Genomic DNA, 22148 nt, shown 5'->3' on the forward strand with positions numbered 1-22148 from the left:
GTCATCCTCTTTCTAATCAAAGTCTTGTGTAAAACCTCAATACTGAGACTTCTCCTCTTTCGTTGATGTAGCTTCATTCTTCTGGGGTGGGGTTGAGAGGGATGGGGTTTGGGGTTTCCACCCTCATTAATCACAGCAGCGGTGCCATCACCCATTTTCTCTAACAGCTTCACAAGGAAGTTCTCATTTGAAGAGTGAGTTTTGTGTCTTAAAAATGCTTTAAAACTAGTTCTCTTGAACAATGACATTCATGATTTTTTAGAATTGTGCATCCCATTTAGTAAAAAACTTTTTTGAGCATACTTTCAATATATTTATATAGCACTTTACCGACATATTATGCACATTTAAAAATGGCCTCAAATTGGCTAATTAAAAAAATAGTTGTAATATTTTTACCCTTTACCCCAGCAGATCATCCTGCATACTCCCTACAGTGCTTGCCCTCCACTTTGGAGACCGTTCCTAGAGTTATATTCATAGTAGGCTGACTTCTGTAACAGCAACCTCAAAATCTTAGTGACTTAACACAATCAATGTTTTTTGTGTGTGTGTCTTTGTCCAGCTTCTGCAAGTGCAGGGGTCTGCCCTCTGGGTCAGGGACCTAGGCCTCTTTGTTTGGCTCTCTCATTTTCCAGAGCTCTTCCTCCTGTATATTCAGTTGGAGTGTGGGAATAAAGCTAGCGTGGTAAATAGCAAAGGAAGGTTTTAATGCATCAAATCCGCAAATGGCATACATTACTCCCTTCCCTGTTTCACTGGGCAGAATGCAGACGCATGGCCACATCTGGGGAAAGCTGTGAAATGTGCTCAGCTGTGGGACCAAGAGGAAAACAGGATTTGGTGAACACCTGCAATGCCTCTGCTACCAGAATGAATGCTATCCTGAAGGTGAGATTTACTCTCTTCTGCCCATTCTCCCTGGACTTGAAGTCTCAATTTTACTTTTGGTTTGTTGAATGAGGCATTTAGAGAAGGGAGTATGTGCCTGTTTTTCAGTTAGGGATTACGTTCTGCTGAGTGTAACAAAAACCCATCTACAGTGGCTAACTAAAAAAGATTTTATTTTTCTTATGTCAGAAGAATTGCGGGGGTAAGCAGTCCAGAGCTGGTGGAGTTGCTTGAGGGAGTTGTCAAGTACCCACGCTCTTTCCAGCTCCCTTTTCAGTGTTCTCATTTCTGGTTTTTATACTTGTCCCCAGATGGCTGGTCTTACTCCAGATACCTTGTTTGTTTTCTAACTAGATGAAGGATGGAGAGGGAAAAGAGCACAAGTGTGAATTGAATTTGTCCTATTTAGCAAGTTCCTTACAGGCCCTTCTGGTAGACTTTGCTCATTTCTCCTTGGCCATAACTGTGTCCCAAGACCAGCATATCAAGCCATTGCTGCAAGGGAATGGAAACTGATTATTTTAAGCTGGGTATATTGCTAATCTGAACAAATTAGAGGTTCTGTTACTTAAAAGAAGAGAAAAACTACTATCTACGGCCATTTGATAATTCGAAAATCTCAGTTTCTGCATAAGTCTATTGTGGTGAAAGGAGGCTGGTATGCTACCAAGCTGGACATATACCAAGGCATAACTTACGCTTTTACAGTTTTTTGTCTGGGTTCAATTTGGCTGCTGAGATCACTTATAAATGACATTATAAATTAAGCCATATTTTCTTTGAGGTTGAAATTCTTTACATGTGCATTTCCTTTTAGCTAACTATAATATAAACCTTTTGAAACACATTTTCTAGTTAACAGGAGCACCAGCATTTAAAGCTCAGCATTGTATTGGTTACAAATGCTCCTGGGGCAACTGATGTGTGACAGAGAGCATCAGAGACAAACCAGTTCTCTATATTCTGGGTTCTATAATGTTGAGCCCTGCAACGATCCTGTTCTTCAGGAAGCATATGTTCGGCATTAGATTATTCTCCACAAACACGTCTTCTTGGTACACATTTAGATTATATGCAGGACATGCAATAATGAAATGAAGAAATATTTGCGGCCCTTAACATTGCTACATGGAGGCACTGTTTGATATGACTTTGGTGGCAGGGGAAGTGTGTCTCTTTTAAAGAACTGAGAATATGCTCCTTTCAAGCTCTGAGAGATATATAAGCCTCCTCAGTTTTTTTTTTTTTTTCTTTACCTTGGCTGCTAGGAAACTCAGAGCTAATTTAGTACTCATGAATAATGTCTTATTTCAGATTCCTGATAAAATTAGCCCATTTTTCTCTAAACAGCTTCTGATATCTTTTTCTTAACTCCACTTTTAGCTATCTGCTGTTGTGTATGGATTTTTATCATAAACTGCCTTTTGAAATATAGAGTAGAAGTGAAAACTAAAGTAAAAATAAATGAGGAAAATCCAGATTGTTTATTAATGTCTTATTCCATCAAAACCATTTCCTTTGGTAGGGAGTAATTTAGGCTGTCAGATTTGTCTTAAAGTCTTTGGAGTGTAGAATGGCACTTTCACTTTGGATATAAATAAATAAGCTACATTCTTCAATCTGTTCATCTTTCTGCATTTTAACTAGAGTTTAAATCTTGAGGGGGGTTGGCATGAATGGGTAATTACCACCAAGATGAATGGTTATGACGTTTATTATTATGATGGTTTTTCTTTTATTTGAACTTTCAGAGGGAAGCAGCATTTATTTCAGTCAGTCATTGAGTTTGGGAAGGTAGGGGCATTAAATTTTTCCATTATTTCAAGATAGTAAATTTTAAATGTGACAGGCAGTAAGTAAGTTATACTCAAAGCAATACAACAGTGTATTGATGTTAATGGGGTATGTAACTGACATAAAACAAGCACCAGGTGGGAGAAGAGTTCACAGCGCCCACATGGAATGTATGTCCCTATTATAGACCTCACTGTAGATGTCCAGGACCCTGGACACTCCTGCCCAATTGGCTTCTGGAATCTGCATGGGGGTGGCCAAGGGACAGCTGCTTTTCCCAGGGGTTGCAATGGGTAATGGTTTAGAGCTTGAATGAGTGGGCTGGATTGTCCATAGACTTGCACTTGAGGTCCTTCATGGCACAGGGTAGGTTAGAGGGTGGAAACAAAGGGGCAGGCAGGCCAGGGACTGGGGACCAAGAGCTAAGGGCTGACTTTCCCCACATCTCTACATTTAAGTACCAAACTCCAGGGAGTCTGGGAAGTCTAAATTTTAACCTTCCAGCCTCAGGTTCTTTTAAAGAACCTAAAAGGGCAATGCTGTTAGGGGTGAGGGGTTAGGGACCCCTTGAGGGTAGAGGTTACCTGTTTTTGAGTTGTGGTGAGGAAAAGTTTTAGAACATACGGAATTACGAACACCATCTAGACTCTCCCTGGGCCACGAAAATGTTAGGGGCAGGCCTGCCTAAAATATTTCTATCTTTCCTCTGTTCTAATGTACAGTGTCCAGACTCCTTCAGGTGATTTTCAGGGTCCTTACTCCACCTGGCCCCCAATCTCTTTTACACCCTTGCATCATCCTTTCATGCACCCTATGTTTCATACCTGTCTTCTTTCAGTGTGTCACTTTCCTTAAATATCACTACCTGCCATCTAATTCCCCAAACAGAAAAGTAAAGTCATGCTTCATAGTTCTGACTCCCTCACTCTCATTGCTAGTCTGTGTCCCACTCTGGAGTCCTTCTGCTTCTCATTTCTTTGTACCCATTTGTCTGGTGTGAGTTATCATCATTATCACATGGATTACTGCAGAAGCTTGGCCTCCCCACATCTACTCTGATCTCATCCAATCCTGGCTCCACTCTGTGACTAGAGTAATCTCTTTGATATTTGATATCGAATCAGGTCACTCTTTGCTTCAAAATCCACAAAGGCTACTATGGATAAATACCCAAAGTGTGGTCCACAGGCTCCATCTGGTCTGGCTCTGCCTACCTATCTAGCCTCCTATCATACTACTCTCCTCCTCCTTCTCTTTACCCTGCTCATACTGCTCTTCTCACAGTTGCTTCCTTAGTCATGTGTACCCCCACGGCTCCATCTTTCAGCTGCCTGCTCAACTGTCACTTCAGAGAAGAAATAAGTAGGTTCCCCTGGAATATGCCCTGATAGAACCACATGATTTTTTTCATCATTGTACTTCTCATTATTTGGAAGTATATATTCATTTGTGTGATTACTTCATTAATCTCTCTCTCTTGATAGATTGTACTATATTCTATAGGTAAGGGCTGTATTTGTTTTTGCTCATTGTAACCTTAGGGTTAGGACAGTGCCTGACATATAATAGATGCTCAAAACATGTTTATCAAATCGATGAATGAATAAATGTATGACTAACTATCTCAATGTGCTTTTCCACGGAAGCTGGTATAAAAGGAAAATAACAATAGAGTTTTAATATTTGTGGTTTATTCAATGCCAGGGGCTGTTCTAAATGTTTTACATTTATTAACTCAATATACACAACATATCTACAAAATATGTTCTATTACTAGCTCAATTTTATATCTGAGGAAACTGAGGCACAGAAAGGCAAAGGGCCTATTCTTTTAGTGTGCGCTGCATGTAGTGACTTTCTTCCAAAGACTACAGTATGGAGAAGGAGGAAAAAGAGTACTTTTACAGTGGAGAAGCCTGACAGACACTACCTCACCCAGGTGATCAAGCTCAATAGTCATCAACATCAATAAATCATATTGGTAATATGTTTCCTTGATATGATGTGATGAAAATGGTGCTTTACCTCTGTGATCTTCCTGTTCAAAACACAAGACTAATCATGAAAAAAACATCAGACAAATCCCAACTGAAGGACATTCTACAAAATACCTGATTAGTCCTCCTCAAATCTGTCCAGGTCATTAAAAACAAGAAAAGTCTGAGCAACTGGAACAGCTAAGAGGAGGCTAAGTAGACATAAAGACTAAATGTATTATGGCATGCTGGATAGGAACCTGGAACAGAAATAGAATATTAGTTAGAAACTAAGACAATCTGAATATGAATAAAATATGCACTTTGGTTAATAAGAATGTATCAATATGTTTATTAACTGCAACAAATGAGCCATATTATGTAAGATGTTAATAATAAGGGTGGGGGGAATAAGGGAACTCTCTGTTATATCTTTGCTTTTTTTTTTTTTTTTGCTAGACCTAAAACTATTCTAAAGGCTAAAGTTTATTTTTTAAAAACAGGCAGGGTCTGGGGTGCCTGGGTGGCTCAGTCAGTTAAGTGGCTGCCTTCGGCTCAGGTCATGATCCCAGGGTCCTGGGATTGAGCCCCACACCGGGCTCCCTGCTTGGTGGGAAGCCTGCATCTCCCTCTCCCGCTCCCCCTGCTTGTGTTCCTGCTCTTGCTATCTCTCTCTCTGTCAAATAAATAAATAAGATCTTTAAAAAAATAAAAATAAAAAAATAAAAACAGGCAGGGTCATAAAGCTATTAATGGATGTAGCCAAAATTCAGTCCCCTGTTAACTGACCATATTCCCTGCTCTTAACCTCTCCATTCCAAATTCAGTGTTCAAATTTGGCCCACTCAGTACAAATCTGGATGTGATTTGTGGCAGTCTTGATACCCACAGGGTACCAGTCTGGGGGACTTCCAGTTGTAGCAGGGACATAAGTGTGCTACAGGGACAATATTTTAACCAGGTTAAAGCAGGATTGTAGGCAGTGATTTGAGGAGTGGAGATACTCCCTACACTCACACTAGGTTTGTGGCAGGCTGCAAGTAAGGTAATTTCCCCAGCAAGTTATGCTGAGAGAAGGGATGGGCTCATTGCTGATGTCTTGATGGCACTTTCCTCAATCTCCTTCTGTTGAAATCCTGAATATAATCTCCAATACCCCTGTCATCCATGAAGCTACTCTGATCCTCTCATAAAAAATTAATCCTGGCAGTTTGAAGTCAGCAGTGAAAGAACATGAACTTTAGAATGGATGGGTGGGCATCCTGGCTCTGCTGGTCATGGTCATGTGACCCTAGGCCAGGTATTCAACTGTTTAGAGGCTCAATTTGTTTCTCTAAAAATAGGGATAGAAATTCTACTACTTAGGGTTATTGGGACGAATAGAAGCAAGGGGGAATACGAAAGTACCTAGCTCAGTGCCTGGCATGTAATAAATTCTAGGTAAGAGTTAATTCCTTTATTTCCTTCCCATTGTCCTCTTCATGGGGTCATAACACAGTTCTGATGTCATTATTAAGCCCTGGTTTTAATCTCTCCTATTAGTTATAAATATGACTGTGTCACCACAAGACCACAAACTCCTTGAAGGGCAGAATCATGTTTAATTTTTTTTTATGTTTCAAGTTTTTGTTTAAATTCCAGTTAGTTAACATATAATGCAATACTAGTTTCAGTAGTAGAATTTAGTGATTCGTCACTTATATATAACACACAGTGCTCATCACAAGTGCCCTCCTTAATCTCCATCACCCATTTAGCCCATCTCCCCCATCACTTCCCCTCTATCAACTCTGTTTTCTATACTTAAAGAGTTTCTTTTATGGTTTCCCTCCCTCTCCCTTTCTTTTTTCTTTCCCCTGTGTTCATCTGTTTTGTTTCATCCACATATGAGTGAAATCATATGATACTTGTTTTTCTCTGACTTATTTTGCTTAGAATAATACATTCTAGCTACATCCACGTCATTGCAAATGGCAAGATTTCATTCTTTTGGTGGCTGAGTAATATTCTATAATTGCTTTATCCATTCATCAGTCGATGGACATTTGGGCTCTTTCCATAATTTGGCTATTATTGATAATGCTGCTATAAACATTGGGGTACATGTGCCCCTTTGAATCAGTATTTTTGTATCTTTTGGATAAATACCTAGTAGTGCAATTGCTGGGTCATAGGGTAGTTCTAGTTTTAGCTTTTTGAGGAACCTCCATTTCCAGAGTGGCTGTACCAGTTTGCATTCCCACCAGTGGTGAAAGAGGGTTCCCCTTTTTCCACATCCTTGCCAACTGTTTTTTGTTTCCTGTGTTGTTCATTTTAGCCATTCTGACAGGTGTAAGGTGGTATCTCACTGTAGTTTTGATTTGTATTTCCCTGGTGCTAAGTGATGTTGAGCATCTTTTCATGTGTCTGTTGACCATCTGTATGTCTTCTTTGGAAAAATGTCTATTCATATCTTCTGGTCATTTCTTAACTGGATTATTTGTTTTTTGGGTGTTGAGTTTCTTAAGTTCTTTATATATTTTGGTTACTAACCCTTAAGAAGATTTGCAAATCTTCCATTCCAACCTTTCAGTTTTGTTGACTGTTTCCTCTGCTGTGCAGAAGCTTTTTATCTTGATGAAGTCCCAATAGTTCATTTTCGCTTTTGTTTCCCTTGCCTTCAGAGACATGTCTATTAAGAAGTTGCTATGGCCAATGTCAAAGAGGTTGCTGCCTGCGTTCTTCTCTAGGATTTTGATGGATTCCTGTCTCACATTGAGGTTTTTCATCCATTTTGATTTATTTTTGTGTATGGTGTAAAAAAATGGTCTGTTTCATTCTTCTGCATGTTGCTGTCCAGTTTTCCCAGCACCATTTGTTGAAGAGACTACCTTTTTTTTCCATTGGATATTCTTTCCTGCTTTGTTGAAGATTAGTTGACCAAAGAGTTATGGGTCCATTTCTGGGTTTTCTATTCTATTCCACTGATTATATGACTGTTTTTGTGCCAGTACCATACTGTCTTGATGATTACAGCTTTGTAATAGAGCTTGAAGTCCCAGAATTGTGATGCCTCCAGCTTTGCTTTTCTTTTTCAAAATTCCTTTGGCTATTCGGGGTCTTTTGTGATTCCATACAAATTTTAGGATTGTTTGTTCTAGCTCTGTGAAAAACGCTGGTGGTATTTTGATGGGGGTTGTATGAAATGTATAGATTGCTTTGGGTAGTATAGACATTTTAACAATATTTATTCTACCAATCCATGAGCATGGAATGTTTTTCCATTTCTTTGTGCCTTCCTAAATTTCTTTCATAAGTGTTCTACAGTTTTCAGAGTACAGATCTTTCACCTCCTTGGTTAGGTTTATTCTTGGGTAACTTAGAGTTTTTGGTGAAATTGTAAATGGGATCAATTCCTTGATTTCACTTTCTGCTTCTTCATTGTTGGTGTATAGAAACGCAATACATTTCTGTACATTGATTTTGTATCCTGCAAATTTACTGAATTCATGTATTAGTTCTAGCAATGTTTTGGTGGAGTCTTTAAGTTTTCTACATAGAGTATCATGTCATCTGTGACTAGTGAAAGTTTGACTTCTTCCTTGCCAATTTGGATGCCTTTTATTTCTTTTTGTTGTCTGATTGCTGAGGCTAGGACTTCCAGTACTATGTTAAATAACAATGGTGAGAATGGACATCCCTGTCTTGTTCCTGACCATAGAGGAAAAGCTCTGTTTTTCCTCATTGAGGATGATACTAGCTGTGGGTCTTTCATATATGGCCTTTATGATGTTGAAGTATGTTCCCTCTATCCCTACTTTCTTGAGGATTTTTATTAAGAATGAATGCTGTGCTTTGTCAAATGCTTTTTCTGCATCTACTGAGAGGATCATATGGTTCTTGTCCTTTCTTTTATTAATGTGGCATATCACATTGATTGATTTGCAAATATTGAACCACACTGGCATCCCAGGAATAAATCCCACTTGATCATGGTGAATGATTCTTTTAATGTACTCTTAGATTTGATTTGCTAGTATTTTGTTGAGAATGTTTGCATCCATGTTCATCAGGGATATTGGCCTGTAGTTCTCCTTTTCAGTGGGTTCTTTATCTGGTTTTGGGATCAAGGTAATGCTGGCCTCATACAATGAGATTCAAAGTTGTCCTTTTATTTCTATTTTTTGTTTGAAAATTGGTGTTAACTCTTCTTTAAATGTTTAGTAGAATTCCCCTGGGAAGACATCTGATCCTGCACTTCTGTTTGTTGGGAGATTTTTGATCAGTGATTAAATTTCTTTGTTGGCTATCAGTCTTCAAATTTTCTTTCTTTTTTTTTTTTTTAAAGATTTTATTTATTTATTTGAGAGAGAGAATGAGAGAGAGAGAGCATGAGAGGGGGGAGGGTCAGAGGGAGAAGCAGACTCCCCGCTGAGCAGGGAGCCCGATGCGGGACTCGATCCCGGGACTACCAGGATCATGACCTGAGCCGAAGGCAGTCGCTTAACCAACTGAGCCACCCAGGCGCCCCAAATTTTCTATTTCTTCCTATTTCAGTTTTGGTAGTTTATATGTTTCTAGTAATTTATCCATTTCTTCCAGATTACCCAATTAATTGACATTTTTCATAATATTCTCTCATAATTGTTTGTATTTCTGTGGTGTTGGCTGTGATCTCTCCTCTCTCATTCATGATTTTATTTATTTGGGTCCTTTCTCTTTTCTTTTTGATAAGTCTGCGTAGGGGTTTATCAATTTTATGAATTCTTTCTAAGAACCTGCTCCTAGTTTCATTGATCTGTTCTACTGTTTTGTTGTTGTTGTTATTGTTTCTATATCATTTCTTTCTACTCTAATCTTTATTATTTGCCTTCTCCTGGCTTTTGGCTTCATTTGTTGTTCTTTTTCTAGCTCCTTTAGGTGTAAGATTAGGTTGTGTACTTGAAACTTTTCTTGCTTCTTGAGAAAGGCCTGTTTGATATATACTTCCCTCCTCTGACTACTTTTGCTGTGTCCCAAATGTTTTGGGCCATCATGTTTTCATTTTCATTTGTTTCCATGTATTTTTAAAAATTTCTTCTTTAATTTCCTGGTTAACTCATTCATTGTCCAGTATGATGTTCTTTAACATCCATGTATTTGTGGTCTTTCCAAATTTTTTTTTGTGGTTGACTTTAAGTTTATAGTATTGTGGTCTGAAAATGTGCATGGTATGATCTCAATCTTTTTGTACATGTTGAGGCCTGATTTGTGACCCAGTGTGTGATCTCTTCTGGAGAATGTCCCATGTGCACTCAAAAAGAATGTGTATTCTGCTGCTTTAGGATGAAATGCTCTGAATATATCTGTTAAGTCCATCTGGTCCAGTGTGTCATTAAAAGCCATTGTTTCCTTGTTTGTTTTCTGTGTAAATGACCTGTCCGTTGCTGTAAGTAGGGTGTTAAATTGCCCTATTATTATTGTAATATTATCAGTGAATTCCTTTATGTTTTATTAATTGTTTTATATATATATGTGTGTGTGTGTGTGTGTGTGCTCCCAAGTTGGGGGCATAAATATTTACAATTGTTAGATCTTCATGATAGATAGACCCCTTTATTATGATATAGTATCCTTCTTCATCTCTTGTTACACAATCTTTCATTTAAAATTTAGTTTGTCTGATGTAAGTATGGCAACTCTGGCTTTCTTTTGATGCCCATTAACATGATAAATGGTTTTTCACTCCCTCACTTTCAATCTGCAGGTGTCTTTATGTCTAAACTGAGTCTCTTGTAGGCATCATAGAAATGGGTCTTGTTTTTTTGTCCATTCAGATACCCTATGTCTTTTGATTGGAGCATTTAGTCCATTTACATTCAGAGTAATTATTGAGTGATATGAACTCAGTGCCATTGTATTACCTGTAAAGTTGCTGTTGCTGTAGATTGTCTCTGTTCCTTTCTGGTCTTTGTTAATTTTGGTCTCTCTCTCTGCTCAAAGTGTCCCCTTTAATATTTCTTGCAGGGCTGGTTTAGTGTTCATGGAATCCTTTAGTTTTTGTTTGTCCTGGGAACTCTATCTCTCCTTCTATTCTGAGTGATAGCCTTGCTAGATAAAGTATTCTTGGCTGCATATTTTTTCCATTTAGCACATTGAATATATCACGTGAGTCCTTTCTGGCCTGCCAGGTTTCTGTGGAGAGATCTGCTGTGAACCTTATTTGTCTTACCTTGTAGGTTAAGGACTTTTTTTTACCTTGCTGCTTTCAGGATTCTTTCTTTATCTGTGTATTTTGTAAATTTTACTATGATATATCTTGGTGTTGGTTTTGATTTTGATGTGAGTTCTCTGTGCCTCCTGGATTTGGATGTCTGTTTCCTTCCCCAGATTAGGGAAGTTTTCAGGTATAATTTGTTCTGATAAACCTTCTGCCCCATTTTCCCTCTCTTCTTCTTCTGGGATTCCTATGATAGGAATGTATTATGCTTCATGGAGTTGCTGAGTTCCCTAAGTCTACATTCATGATCCTGTATTTTTCTTTCCCTCTTCTTTTCAGCTTCATTATTTTCCATAAAGTTATCTTTTATATCACCTTATATATCTTATATATTTGTTCCTCTGCTTCTTCCATCCTGTGGTCATTACATCCAGTCAGTTTCGCATCTCAGTTATAGCCTTTTTTATTTTGGCCTGACTAGTTTTCAGGTCTTTTATCTCTGCAATAAGGGACTCCTTGGTATCTTCTATGCTTTTCTCAAACCCAGCTAGTATCCTTATAATTGTTGTTTTAAATTCTGGATCAGACATATTACTTATATCTGTTTTGATTAGATCCCTGTCTGTGATCTTTTCTTGTTCTTTCTTTTGGGATGAATTTCTCCATCTTGGCATTTTGTCTAGTTCTCTGTCTTCTTCTCTGTGTTAGGAAAGCCTACTATCTTTCCTGCTCCTGAGAGTAATAGCTTTATGAAGAAGAGGTCATATACTGTCCAGGCCTTGTTCTTCAGGAGTTGTTTCTATTGTGCTGTGTGCACTCTGCTGCTGTGTTTTGCTGCTCTTTCCCTCAGGTCAGTCCTCTGCAGATTTTCTCCTTGCCTGCTGTGGAGAGTGTTTGGACCTTGTCCAGAAAGTGGTGAGTATTAACTAGGTGTGTTCTGGTCTGATTGTTAAAAGAAGCCTGATGCTATTTCCACTAGAGCTGAAACTTTGCAGCATTCTGTGGTCAATAGACTTGTCGTGTGTGGGGTGTTTGTGCTGGCTTTCTTGGGGAGGATCCCCTTCCTCTGGTTCTCAGGCACACTTGACCTAGTAGAGAAGCACCTGCAGAGTGCAGGGGGGCAGGGCTTGGTGTAAGCTTCCCAGGCCTCCACTGTTGGCACTGTGCTGCTTACTAAAGTCAGTCTGGCTGATGGGCAGGGGAAAAAAAAATGATGCCAGCCCTCTCCCTTGTCCCCAGAGAGGGGAGTTCGTGTCTGCTGCTGTCTGGGAAGCCCTCACAGAAGAGCAAACAATCTCTCTCCTGTGTGCCCGGCATCCCTTAGATCCCTGCCCTTCACCCGGTCTCGGTCTGGGCTTTCTGCTTGCCCAGCAGCACAGTGCATCTGTGTTTTATCTTAGACATGCCAGTTGAGTTTCAAAATTCCATACTTAAGACACTCGGTGTGGCATGGACCCATTTTGGTCCTCTGGGGGATAGTCTCCTGTGCTGGGGCTGGTGCCAGTTTGTCCCAGAAGGGCAGGAGCTTGAGTCTAGAGTAAAGTGCAGCCAAAGCCTGGGTCCAGGTTAGCTGCCTTCAGCAGATGTCTGTGCCCCTATGCTTAAGTCACAGGGGAACGTAATGGCACCTGCCAGCTCTTCTGTCCCCTGAGAGGCAATGCCATCTGTCCCAGAGGTACTCCAACAAGGGGGAACTGTCTCTCCCAGTGAGTCCCAGGGGATCCTTAGATCACCTATCCATTCCTGGGCCTCTGTCCTCTTCTCCACAGTAGCACTGCAGCACCTGTCAGGCTCAATACCTACCACAATGCTTACTTCTAAAACTCCATTCTTTGAGCTCCACTGGTTGTAACAACTCACAATAATCAGCCCCTCTCATTTTCCCAGTCAGTGGTTTTGGGGAAGCATTTTCCTTGTGCAGTCCCCTGTGTGCTGCTCTCTCTCCTGCTTCCCCCCTTGCCTCTGTCTCCATGATCAGGGCCCCCTCCCCTCTGCAGCAACCATGATCCTCTTCACCCCCAAATCGTGTTTCTGCACCTCCTACTTTCCACAATATGGTCTCTTCTCTCCCTCTAGTTGTACAGTTTGTTCAGTCAGTCCTCAGATGGATTTCTTGGGTGTTCAGAATGATTTGATATTTATCTAGTTGGGAGGCAAGCATAGGGTCCTCCTACTACTCTGCTATCTTAACTCTGCCAGAATCATGTTTAATTTATATTTGTATTTCCAATGCCTGAAACAGAGCAGTATAAGTTCTGAACAAATGATCAATTTAACTAAACTGAATTGAATTGAATTAAACTGATTGAAAAGTCTGGGTGTTTTTCAAGTGATTCTTACTGTTAGGGAATTAGATTATAGTTGACAAGCCCACCTGATCACCCCTGGGAGCTACCTAAGGCTTTCTTTCAACCTAGGTAGAGGTTGTCTTAGCCAACATACTGACATTTATTTTCATTGTTTGACAAAGGACTTTGATCATCAACTGTTAATAAAATTCTTCTAAGTTAACAGAAATGAGTTCGCCACTGCCTTAATGCACTTGTTTCAGCCTGGGCTGATCCTACTTGGTGGACAGAAAACTAAGGAAAGCCAGATACCAGTGATTAACACATGAGGGTCAGCCAGTGGTTGACGACCCCTAACTGGAAGCCCTGGGCAGAGTCACTTGGCCACTAGCCACTCTGGGCACTGGTGCTGTGTTTTTGGCTGCTGTATGGCACAGATTAGGGGGCACTGAGGTGAAGCAAATGGGCATGATGCTGACATGCTTCTGTTAATTTGGTAACAAGGAATTCCATGTAGTTAATAAGCATGTTTTGAGTGCCTGTTGTTGGCAGAGCATCATCACAGACAAGTGGATGTGATATTATCCAAGCCATGGTTTATCTGGAACCAATTACTGTGTTCTTCATTTATATAATAAGTAGACAAAGTTTCTACCCTACAGAAGGAGTTGGTGGGCTGTGGTAAGGGCACAGGCTTTTAGGATTTGTGTTCCACTGACCAGCTGTGGGAACTTGGACCAGGTAGCTAATCCCTCTGACTGTCTATGCCTCTGTATATTATATTGATTTTTATTTGCAGTGAGCCCTCATGACAATGGTTATAAAGGCTCCTAGCACAGTGCCTGGTACAAAAGAAGCACTTAGGAAACTGTAGTTGTTTTAAGTCTTGGCAATATGTATTCCTTTAATCATAAAGTAATCTGTGTTTCAAGATTGAACTTCCCAGTTGTATGTTATTCTCATAGTGAACATGAATTTCACATAGTTTGCATTCATTAAGGCTCTAGAAATGGAAAGACTGATTGTTCTTGGACGCAGAAGGCATAATAAATCTAGTTGTGTTAGTTGAGAAGAGGGTGGCAATTAGAGAATTTTATCAAATCTATTATCAGTAATTACAAAATATAGCTTGAACTATTATTACCAAAACTTTAAAGGAAAGTCACATTATTGATAGCATGCTTATTAACTCAGTGGGAATGACACTTAATTAAAAACCAGTGGGGGGTTGCCTTTGGGTTTTCTGAACACTATGTACCAAAGATTTTGCTGCAATGCAGAAGTATAATAAATGCTTCTCATTTAATCTGGGAGTTCTCTGACTCCACAGTGCTTATTTATGTGATAAATGGTTATCATTGATCTCTCATAAGTTATTACTGCTGTCTATTTAAAAAGAGACCTCAGTCACTTTTATTATAGTGTATTTGAAAGGCTATAGAGTGAAATATTGGAAATCATTGCTTCCAGGTTACCATCTCCATAAACTTGTAAAGCAACTCAGATTTTTTCTTCATTTCATTTTAGCTGAATAAACCATAGTCTAGTGAGATGGTTCTGTTTTATTATCAGGCAAAGGTACATGTTAAAATCCATGGGATAATAAGTTGAGATTACCAGAGAATACATTCATAAGAAAAAATTTGGAGGCTGTGAATTTGAAGTACATTCTAGGACTGAAAATTAGTAATAACTGAGATTAGAATTGGTTGTGGCTATATCTATATATGAGCCAGAGAAATGTATAGAGATCTAGACATCAAGAATTAATTTCAGCGCGCCTGGGTGGCTCAGTTGGTTAAGCGACTGCCTTCGGCTCAGGTCATGATCCTGGAGTCCCTGGATCGAGTCCCACATCGGGCTCCCTGCTCGACAGGGAGTCTGCTTCTCCCTCTGACCCTCCCCCCTCTCATGTGCTCTCTCTCATTCTCTCTCTCTCAAATAAATAAATAAAATCTTTTTAAAAAAAAGAATTAATTTCAGACTGCCTATGTCATTTCACCTAGTACAGACAAGAATATTCTTATCCATCTGATAATGGAATGGATGTTAGAAATATGTTTTTTCTTCTCTTATTATCTGAGAATACACAGAGTTCACAAATATTTTTCTAGTAATTCCCATTGGAATTTCCCTTCCCAAGTGTGAGTTTCATCTACACATCCCACGTTCTTTGCTGTGTTGGCATGTTGGTCCCTTGTTTCTAGACTTACCTCCCTCCTTGTTATGTCTTGCCTAGACTCTGGCAGGAGAGATCTTTCACTGCCTTTCTCATATTACAGTCCACAAACATTTTAGTCCATTCTGTGTGGTCAAATTAGTTTCCCCAAAACTCCACTCTGAACATGTCACTCCCTTTTCTCTCCAAATACACAGAACACTTCTTCCCACAATGCCTTAAGAATGGATTTCTTCCTCTTCATGATATAGACTGATTCACCGTTTTCTCCCTTCCTCTCACACAAATCTTACATATTCCCCTGTGTTCTATCCAGATGGGGTTCACCTTGTTTCCTGAACATATGTGCCCTTTGCTTTCTTGCCTTTGTGCCTTTTTTTTCTTCCGGTCCATCAGTCCTGAAATTAGTGCCACCGCCTTACTTATCCCTATCTTCATCTGCTTATGTCCTATCCATTGGTAAAAATAACTGGAAGTGCCAACTCATGACATATTCAACAACAACACATTTTTTTACTTTAATTAGAAAAATCACTAAAACAACATTATGCTAATTTTGGAAAACAGAGAAGAAAAAATTACAATAAAGTCTATGATGTAATCATTAATATTTCCATTTTAAAATTTGAGGTAATAGATTCTCATGCAGTTCTAAAAAATAGTGAGATCCCATATATTCTTCCCACAGTTTCCCCCAATGGTAACGTCTCACATAGCTATAGTTCAATACTACAACCAGGAAATTGGTGTTGCTACAACCCACTGACCTTATTTGGGTTTTACATGCCCTCATTTGACTGTGTGTATCTGCCTGCACATGTGTGCTTTGTGTGGGTGCACATGTGTGTATTTAGTTTTATGCAATGCTTTCACATGTGTAGATTAGTGTGACCACTGCAGCAGTCAAGACCCAGGAGAGTTCCATCATAAAGATCCCTGGTGTTGTCTTTCTATAGCCACAGCCACCTCCCTTCCCTACCCCTTGCTAACCTCGGGAAACCACTAACTTGGTTTCCAGCTCTGTAATTGTTATTTCAAGAGTGTTTTATAAGTGTAATCACATAGTAAACAGAAACCTTTGATAGGACTTTTTCAGTTGTTTGCTGGGAAGTTTTGTTATATAAGCACCTCCTCCATTTTCCTTCTGTCCTCTCCAGGACAGTCCGTGCTGCGCACTGTTGCCTTTACAGCTGAGGCCATGCAGAGACAGTATGTGGTGGAATGCCACTTCCTGGGAATTGGCAGAAGTTTTAGGGAGAGTTTTGAGTTTCATAGACCACAGATTTGGTGGATCTTTGAGCCCCTCATACCTGAGTCTCTGAGGGGCCAGAAGGGCATAGATGGTATCGCATTAGGCAATATTTGACACGGAGTGCATTTTGGTCATAGAACTTGCTAGCTGTGTAAGATCAGCTTCCTCATTTGTAAAGTGGGGGTGATAATAATGTCAACCTCATAGGGTTGAGATGAGGATGAACTATATACATTGCATACCTTTTCTGGCACATAGGGTTTGAAACATAATAGTTCCTCGGGTTGTTATAGAATATCTGCTATATGCCAGGAAGTGCCAGGGTCAGATAAAATGGTGAGCAAGGCTAGATGGACCTTTATAGAATATCCACTTTTAGTTAACTGGAGTGTGTTTTCAGATGACATATGGAAGCAGAACTAGAGCATAATCTAGTCTGATCTACTTTTCTACAAAAGTAGAGGTTTTAAGTAGAATCATACTTATCTTGGTTAAGGTCTTTTTTATAAATTAAAAATATCCTTCCCTTGTTACCATTTAACAATCCCTTCCATGTTGTTAATTAACAAAGATTGCAATCCCTTGCTCGTAAGATGCTAGAGAATTAGAAATAGTTTTGTATCACACCTTTAGCATTATGTAGTCTACAGCTTTACTGGGTGATCTTTTTTTAGAAGGTATGCCATTCAAATAGCAGCACTCAGTTAGCTAGATGTTAATTCTTATCTTTGTTTATGAATTCTTAGGGAAAAATAAAATTTAGACTAGTGATGAAAGACATATGCAAACTAAATAAGAATTATCATAACAAATACCTGTTAGTGCCTTTCTCAGTTTAAATTTCACATATTATCAGTCAGTGCTTACTCTTTTGTATTTTGCTAACTTATGTACCAGGAAGCCCCCACGCTCTATTGCTTATTCTCTTCTTCGATCAAAGACATTAATTATCACCTACTTTTTAGAAGAAGAGTGTTAATTGCTTCTTTGATCCTTAGCTCCTTCATCTGTAAAATATCATTAAAATCTAACTTTCTTACCCCTCAGGGTTATTTTAGGGAACAGGTATGGTAAAATATGTAAAAGAATTGGTAAATAGCAAAGGGCTTGCAAATGTGAAGTGTCATGAGAGTAGCAAAAAGGAATGAGCACATACTTGGAACCAGACAGTTCTGTGTCCAAACCCCAGCACTGCCGTCTTATGCTGGTTGTGTAACTTGGAACAAGTAACTTAACTGCTCTAAATCTCAGTTTCCTAACATGTCAAACAGGAATGCCATTACATATATATGTCTTATGGTTGTGTCTGGTTACTTTCCGTGCCCTCTTCCTCACTGCCCCAATCTTTTTTTCTGCTTTTCTCAATGCCCTGAGCATCTGATACCTGTAAATGAATCATGCAGGCTCACTTGTCAGTTGGCTGCCAGTTAAGGTTGGCTAGTGGGAGGCACTGGCAGATCAGATGGTGATAGGAAAGAGAGGCTGGGCAATTCTTTGCTCTCTTCAGGTTCAGTGCCTAGTCTCTGGCAAGGATTATATCCCTCCTTGGACTCAGCACCCTGGACAGCCCCTCCTCAACAGTTCCAGTTCTCTCTTTGCTCTAGGAACACTATCTTTTCCTGGGGGGTGGTGATGGCTTCCTAGTGTTAGTCTCTGGGTACCTTGACACTCATTATTGGTTCTATGAACCCCATCTGTATCCTTGTACCCTTCATTAAGGTCTGTTCCCTTGGATCAGCTGTACTGATTATTATTCCTGTTGAAATCCCAACCTGTATATGTGGGAAGGTATTGAATTTAAGCATAAAAGAACATTATTTAGCCTTGGATCTAGCACATAATAATAAACATGGGTTCTTGGGCTCTCATTTGCTACATTGTTTTGCTTCATTTTTGTGCAGAGAGTAACTTCATTTTTACTTCTCATGGCTTACATCAAATCTTTTTTACACTAAACACATAAAATAAAGTGAACCTAATTTTTCTTTTTTCTTTTTTTAAAGATTTATTTGTTCGTTATTTGAGGGAGGCAGGGAGAGGCAGAGAGAGAGGGAGAGATAGAATCTCAAGTAGATACCTGCTGGGGGCCTGATCTCATGACCCTGAGATCATGACCTGAGCCGAAATCAAGAGTCAGACACTTAACCAACCACCCAGGCGCCCTGAAACTTGATTTTTCATATAGATTATGCTTTCATGCATTCTCTTCTACCAGCCCTTCCAGTGAATTCCTAGACCCTCATCCCCATCCTAGTTAGTAAACTGTAATTTTTCTTGTACTAAGTGGTTAAGATCATGTGCTAGTTAACCTAGGTTCTTCTGGAGTTTTTATAGCTTGTATTTTGATTGAGAAAATTTTGTTGTTGTTGTTGCTTTAAAGATTTAGGCTCAGAATTGGAAGCTACCTGGGGGTCTTCTCCTTCAGCTTCCCTTCTAAACACAGTCTCAACAACACTCGTGGCAGATGGGTACCCAGTCCTTTCAAGCTCTAGGTAATTAAGGAATATGATATGGAGAAAAAATTCTTAAAAACTCTATCACTTCCCCCATGATATCTAGGCATGGATTAAGATGATGCCATTTGAAGATTTCTGGTTAGATTTTTCTTCTTTCTCTAAATGATTGAGTGAGCACAATTAATTTTACAAATCTCTTTAGGTACTTGCAAGTGATTTTTTTTTAAATTATAGGATTTCTAGGATGAAAAAGATTCACAAATAATGAAGTTGCATGACAGAGACAAAGAATATGATTGCCAGTATTCAGGGTCTAATTCAAGTCTGTTTCCTGCCTTTGGATGCTTAGATTCCTGAGATTTTAGAGATGGAAGGAGGCTTACTGATCACGAGTCAGTTCCTCCTTCTTACAGAAAAGGCTACTGAGGTTTAAAGTTAGGAACTGACTTGATCATTTGGAAAGACATTGTTTCTAGTTTTTTAGGGATAGTGAATTCAAAAGTGTAATCTGAGTGTTCCTATTGACCTCAGGACCTTGAGGATGGAGTAATGTTCCCGTTTCCACTGACTCTTTTGGAAAGAAATGTGAGAATGCTGACACACTATGAAGAAGAAAATCCGGATGCATGTGTGTATTGTGTGTGTGTGCTTCTGTGTGCATGTTTGCTTTCTGTTTTTGTTTTTTCTCTAACAATCTCTAAGAACTATAATCTTTGGTTCCAATTTTTCTGGCATTTCTATGTGTGCATTCTTTCATTACTTTCTTTTGATAGCATTGTTTTTGATGTACCCATGGCATTTGCTTGTGTGAAAATTTATAAATTTAATAAAAAAGAAAGTATGCAAGCAAAGCACTTTTATTGATCATATATTACTGGCACAAAGTCCATGTCACGGTTCTCAGGGAACAATGAAACAGATTGAGGCCTGAACAAGAAATATTTGACTCTAAAATTCTTAGAGAACCCTTCAAAAATGAAAATAATAAATATTTAATTAAACATCTTCTAAAATAACATTGTCAACTTCATTAAGTGTTCAATTTAGTATGTATAAAAATTTCATTATATTGTAAAACATTTGAAGGTGAGATGTTCTTCTTTCACAGGTTCCCAAGTATGCATGATAATTGCCAAGAAATCATTGACATGCTAAATTAAATGAGTTTTTGAGCTAAATAATTTTCAAGGTAAAATTGCAAATTAAAAATTTTCATGTTCATTTTCATTTTCCTACAGAGAAAATTATATTTAATGTGTGATTTGGGTGCATTATATTTATGTCATGTGGACTGTGGCCTCCAAGAGTATCAAGATACATGGGACCTTTAAGGGACTTAAAATGTGGCCAGTGGATAACAAGTGGGAGAAACATTTTATGGTTTGTTAGAATGGGATTCTCTAGCAGTGTCCTGCTAAGGCAACATTAACAGAGTAGAAGGGAGTTGTGGTCACTGTTTCTGTTAATAGACTGCGTTAGTTATCTCTTGCTGTGCAACAATAAATTGCCACACACTTAGCACCTTAAAACAACACATTAATTATCTCACAATTTTTGTGAGTCAAGACTCAAGGCATCACTTGAATGGGTCCCTCCTTAGGGTCTTGCAGGCAGTAGTCAAATGTCAACCAGGTTATATTCTCATCTAGAGCCTTGACTGGGATAAAATCTGCTTCTGAGCTCATTCAGGTTGTTGGTAGAATTCATTTCCTTGTGGTTGGACAGGATAGAGGGCCCACCTTCTTGCTAGATGTCAGCTGGAGGCTGCCCACCATTCCTAGAGATTGCCTGCTGTTCCTTGCCATGCTGGTTTTCCCAACACAGCTGTTTACTTTATTAAAGTCAGCAAAGAGAGTCTCTAGAGTAAGTCCGATATGATAGCATGACAGTCTTATATACCATAATGTAATTATAAGAATGGCATCCCATTACCTTTGTCATTAGAAGCAAGTCATAATTTCCTTCTACACTCAAGGGGAGATGTTTATACAAAAGTGTGAACACCTTCTACAGGCTTCCAGTTATGGAATGAGTAAGTCACAGGGATTAAAGGTATAGCATAGGGAATATAGTCACTGGAATTGTAATAGCACTGAATGGTGACAGATGGTAGCTACACTTGTGGTGAACATTGCATAATGTATAGAGCTGTTGATTCACTATGTTGTACACCTGAAACTAATGTAACATTGCATGTCAACTGTACTTCAATTAAAAAAAAAGTGTGAACACCAGGAGGTGGGGATCATGGGGCAGCCACCTTAAAGGCTATCCAACAAAGAATACTAAGAATCTATTCATTTGCATGAATTCGTTCAGCCTTTTTGATTAGGCATTTAGAACAGTTCTACTTGTGGAGAGAGTCATAGAACAAACTCAAGAGTGACCAAAACCACACTTCTACAAAAAGCTTATGCATCCCCCTTTCAGGTGTGGCCTTTTCCCTCCTTCCTGGAACCCTTGCAGAGGGCTTGCTACCCAAATGGTTAACATTTCCCCCAAAAGTAGAATACCCAAACTTGCCTTTCTCAGCAGCAGTCCATGCAAAAGATGAGCCCCTCCCTCAGCAAAAATTACCCATACCTCGTTCCATTCCCTTAGGTCCCTATAAGCAACTGGGAAACTGCTCTTATAAAGCTACAAAACTCAAGTATTCAGAGTTGATAATGACCTTATTTGTTACCCAACAGAGATTGTGTTTTCATGCTAATAGGGGACAATACTGTATCAGTCCAGGGTTGTAAGTATTACAAGGATTTTAGTCACTGAGGCAAGCCCACCTGGGAAGATATTTGGGCACATTATGACAAATGTAGGCTTAGGAAATTACACTTCTAGGACAGTTGGCTTGTGCTCATGGAAACAGGAACTCTGAAAAAAAAAAAGAGGAGAGAGAAAAGAGAAAAGTGAAAAGGGAAGGGATGGGAAAAGAGAAAAAAGAAAAGGAGAAAAAAGAAAAGAGAAAAGGGGAGGGGAGGGGAGGGGAAGGGAGGACAGGAGAGATGACTGTCTTCTAAGGAATTATCTGAAACCAATTGGACCAGTGCTTGTTCTTATTACTTGGGCAGTTTTGCTGACTACAGCCATCTTTCAGCTCATATTTTCTCCTAGATTTTTGTGATTATTCTTTGCAT

The 22148-nt window shown here is 39.2% G+C and overlaps 1 protein-coding gene across 2 annotated transcripts in view; it reads left to right on the forward strand.

Moving 5' to 3' along the window:
- Positions 1 to 22148, forward strand: part of IQCJ (IQ motif containing J) — a 194180-nt gene that overhangs the window by 47405 nt on the left and 124627 nt on the right. Inside the window, exon 1 of one of the 2 annotated variants that reach the window (XM_031025810.2) lies at positions 558 to 891. The exons of the other annotated variant lie outside the window; for it this stretch is intronic. Within the exon in view, the coding sequence (XP_030881670.2) occupies positions 712 to 891 (180 nt within the window). The 5' untranslated portion in view covers positions 558 to 711. Of the gene's footprint in view, positions 1 to 557; positions 892 to 22148 lie in introns of those variants that run through there. 2 annotated transcript variants of the gene reach the window in all.

This window comes from Leptonychotes weddellii, chromosome 1, assembly GCF_054177405.1.
Source record: "Leptonychotes weddellii isolate Sample4059 chromosome 1, ASM5417740v2, whole genome shotgun sequence".
In the NCBI taxonomy this organism is placed as follows: domain Eukaryota; kingdom Metazoa; phylum Chordata; class Mammalia; order Carnivora; family Phocidae; genus Leptonychotes; species Leptonychotes weddellii.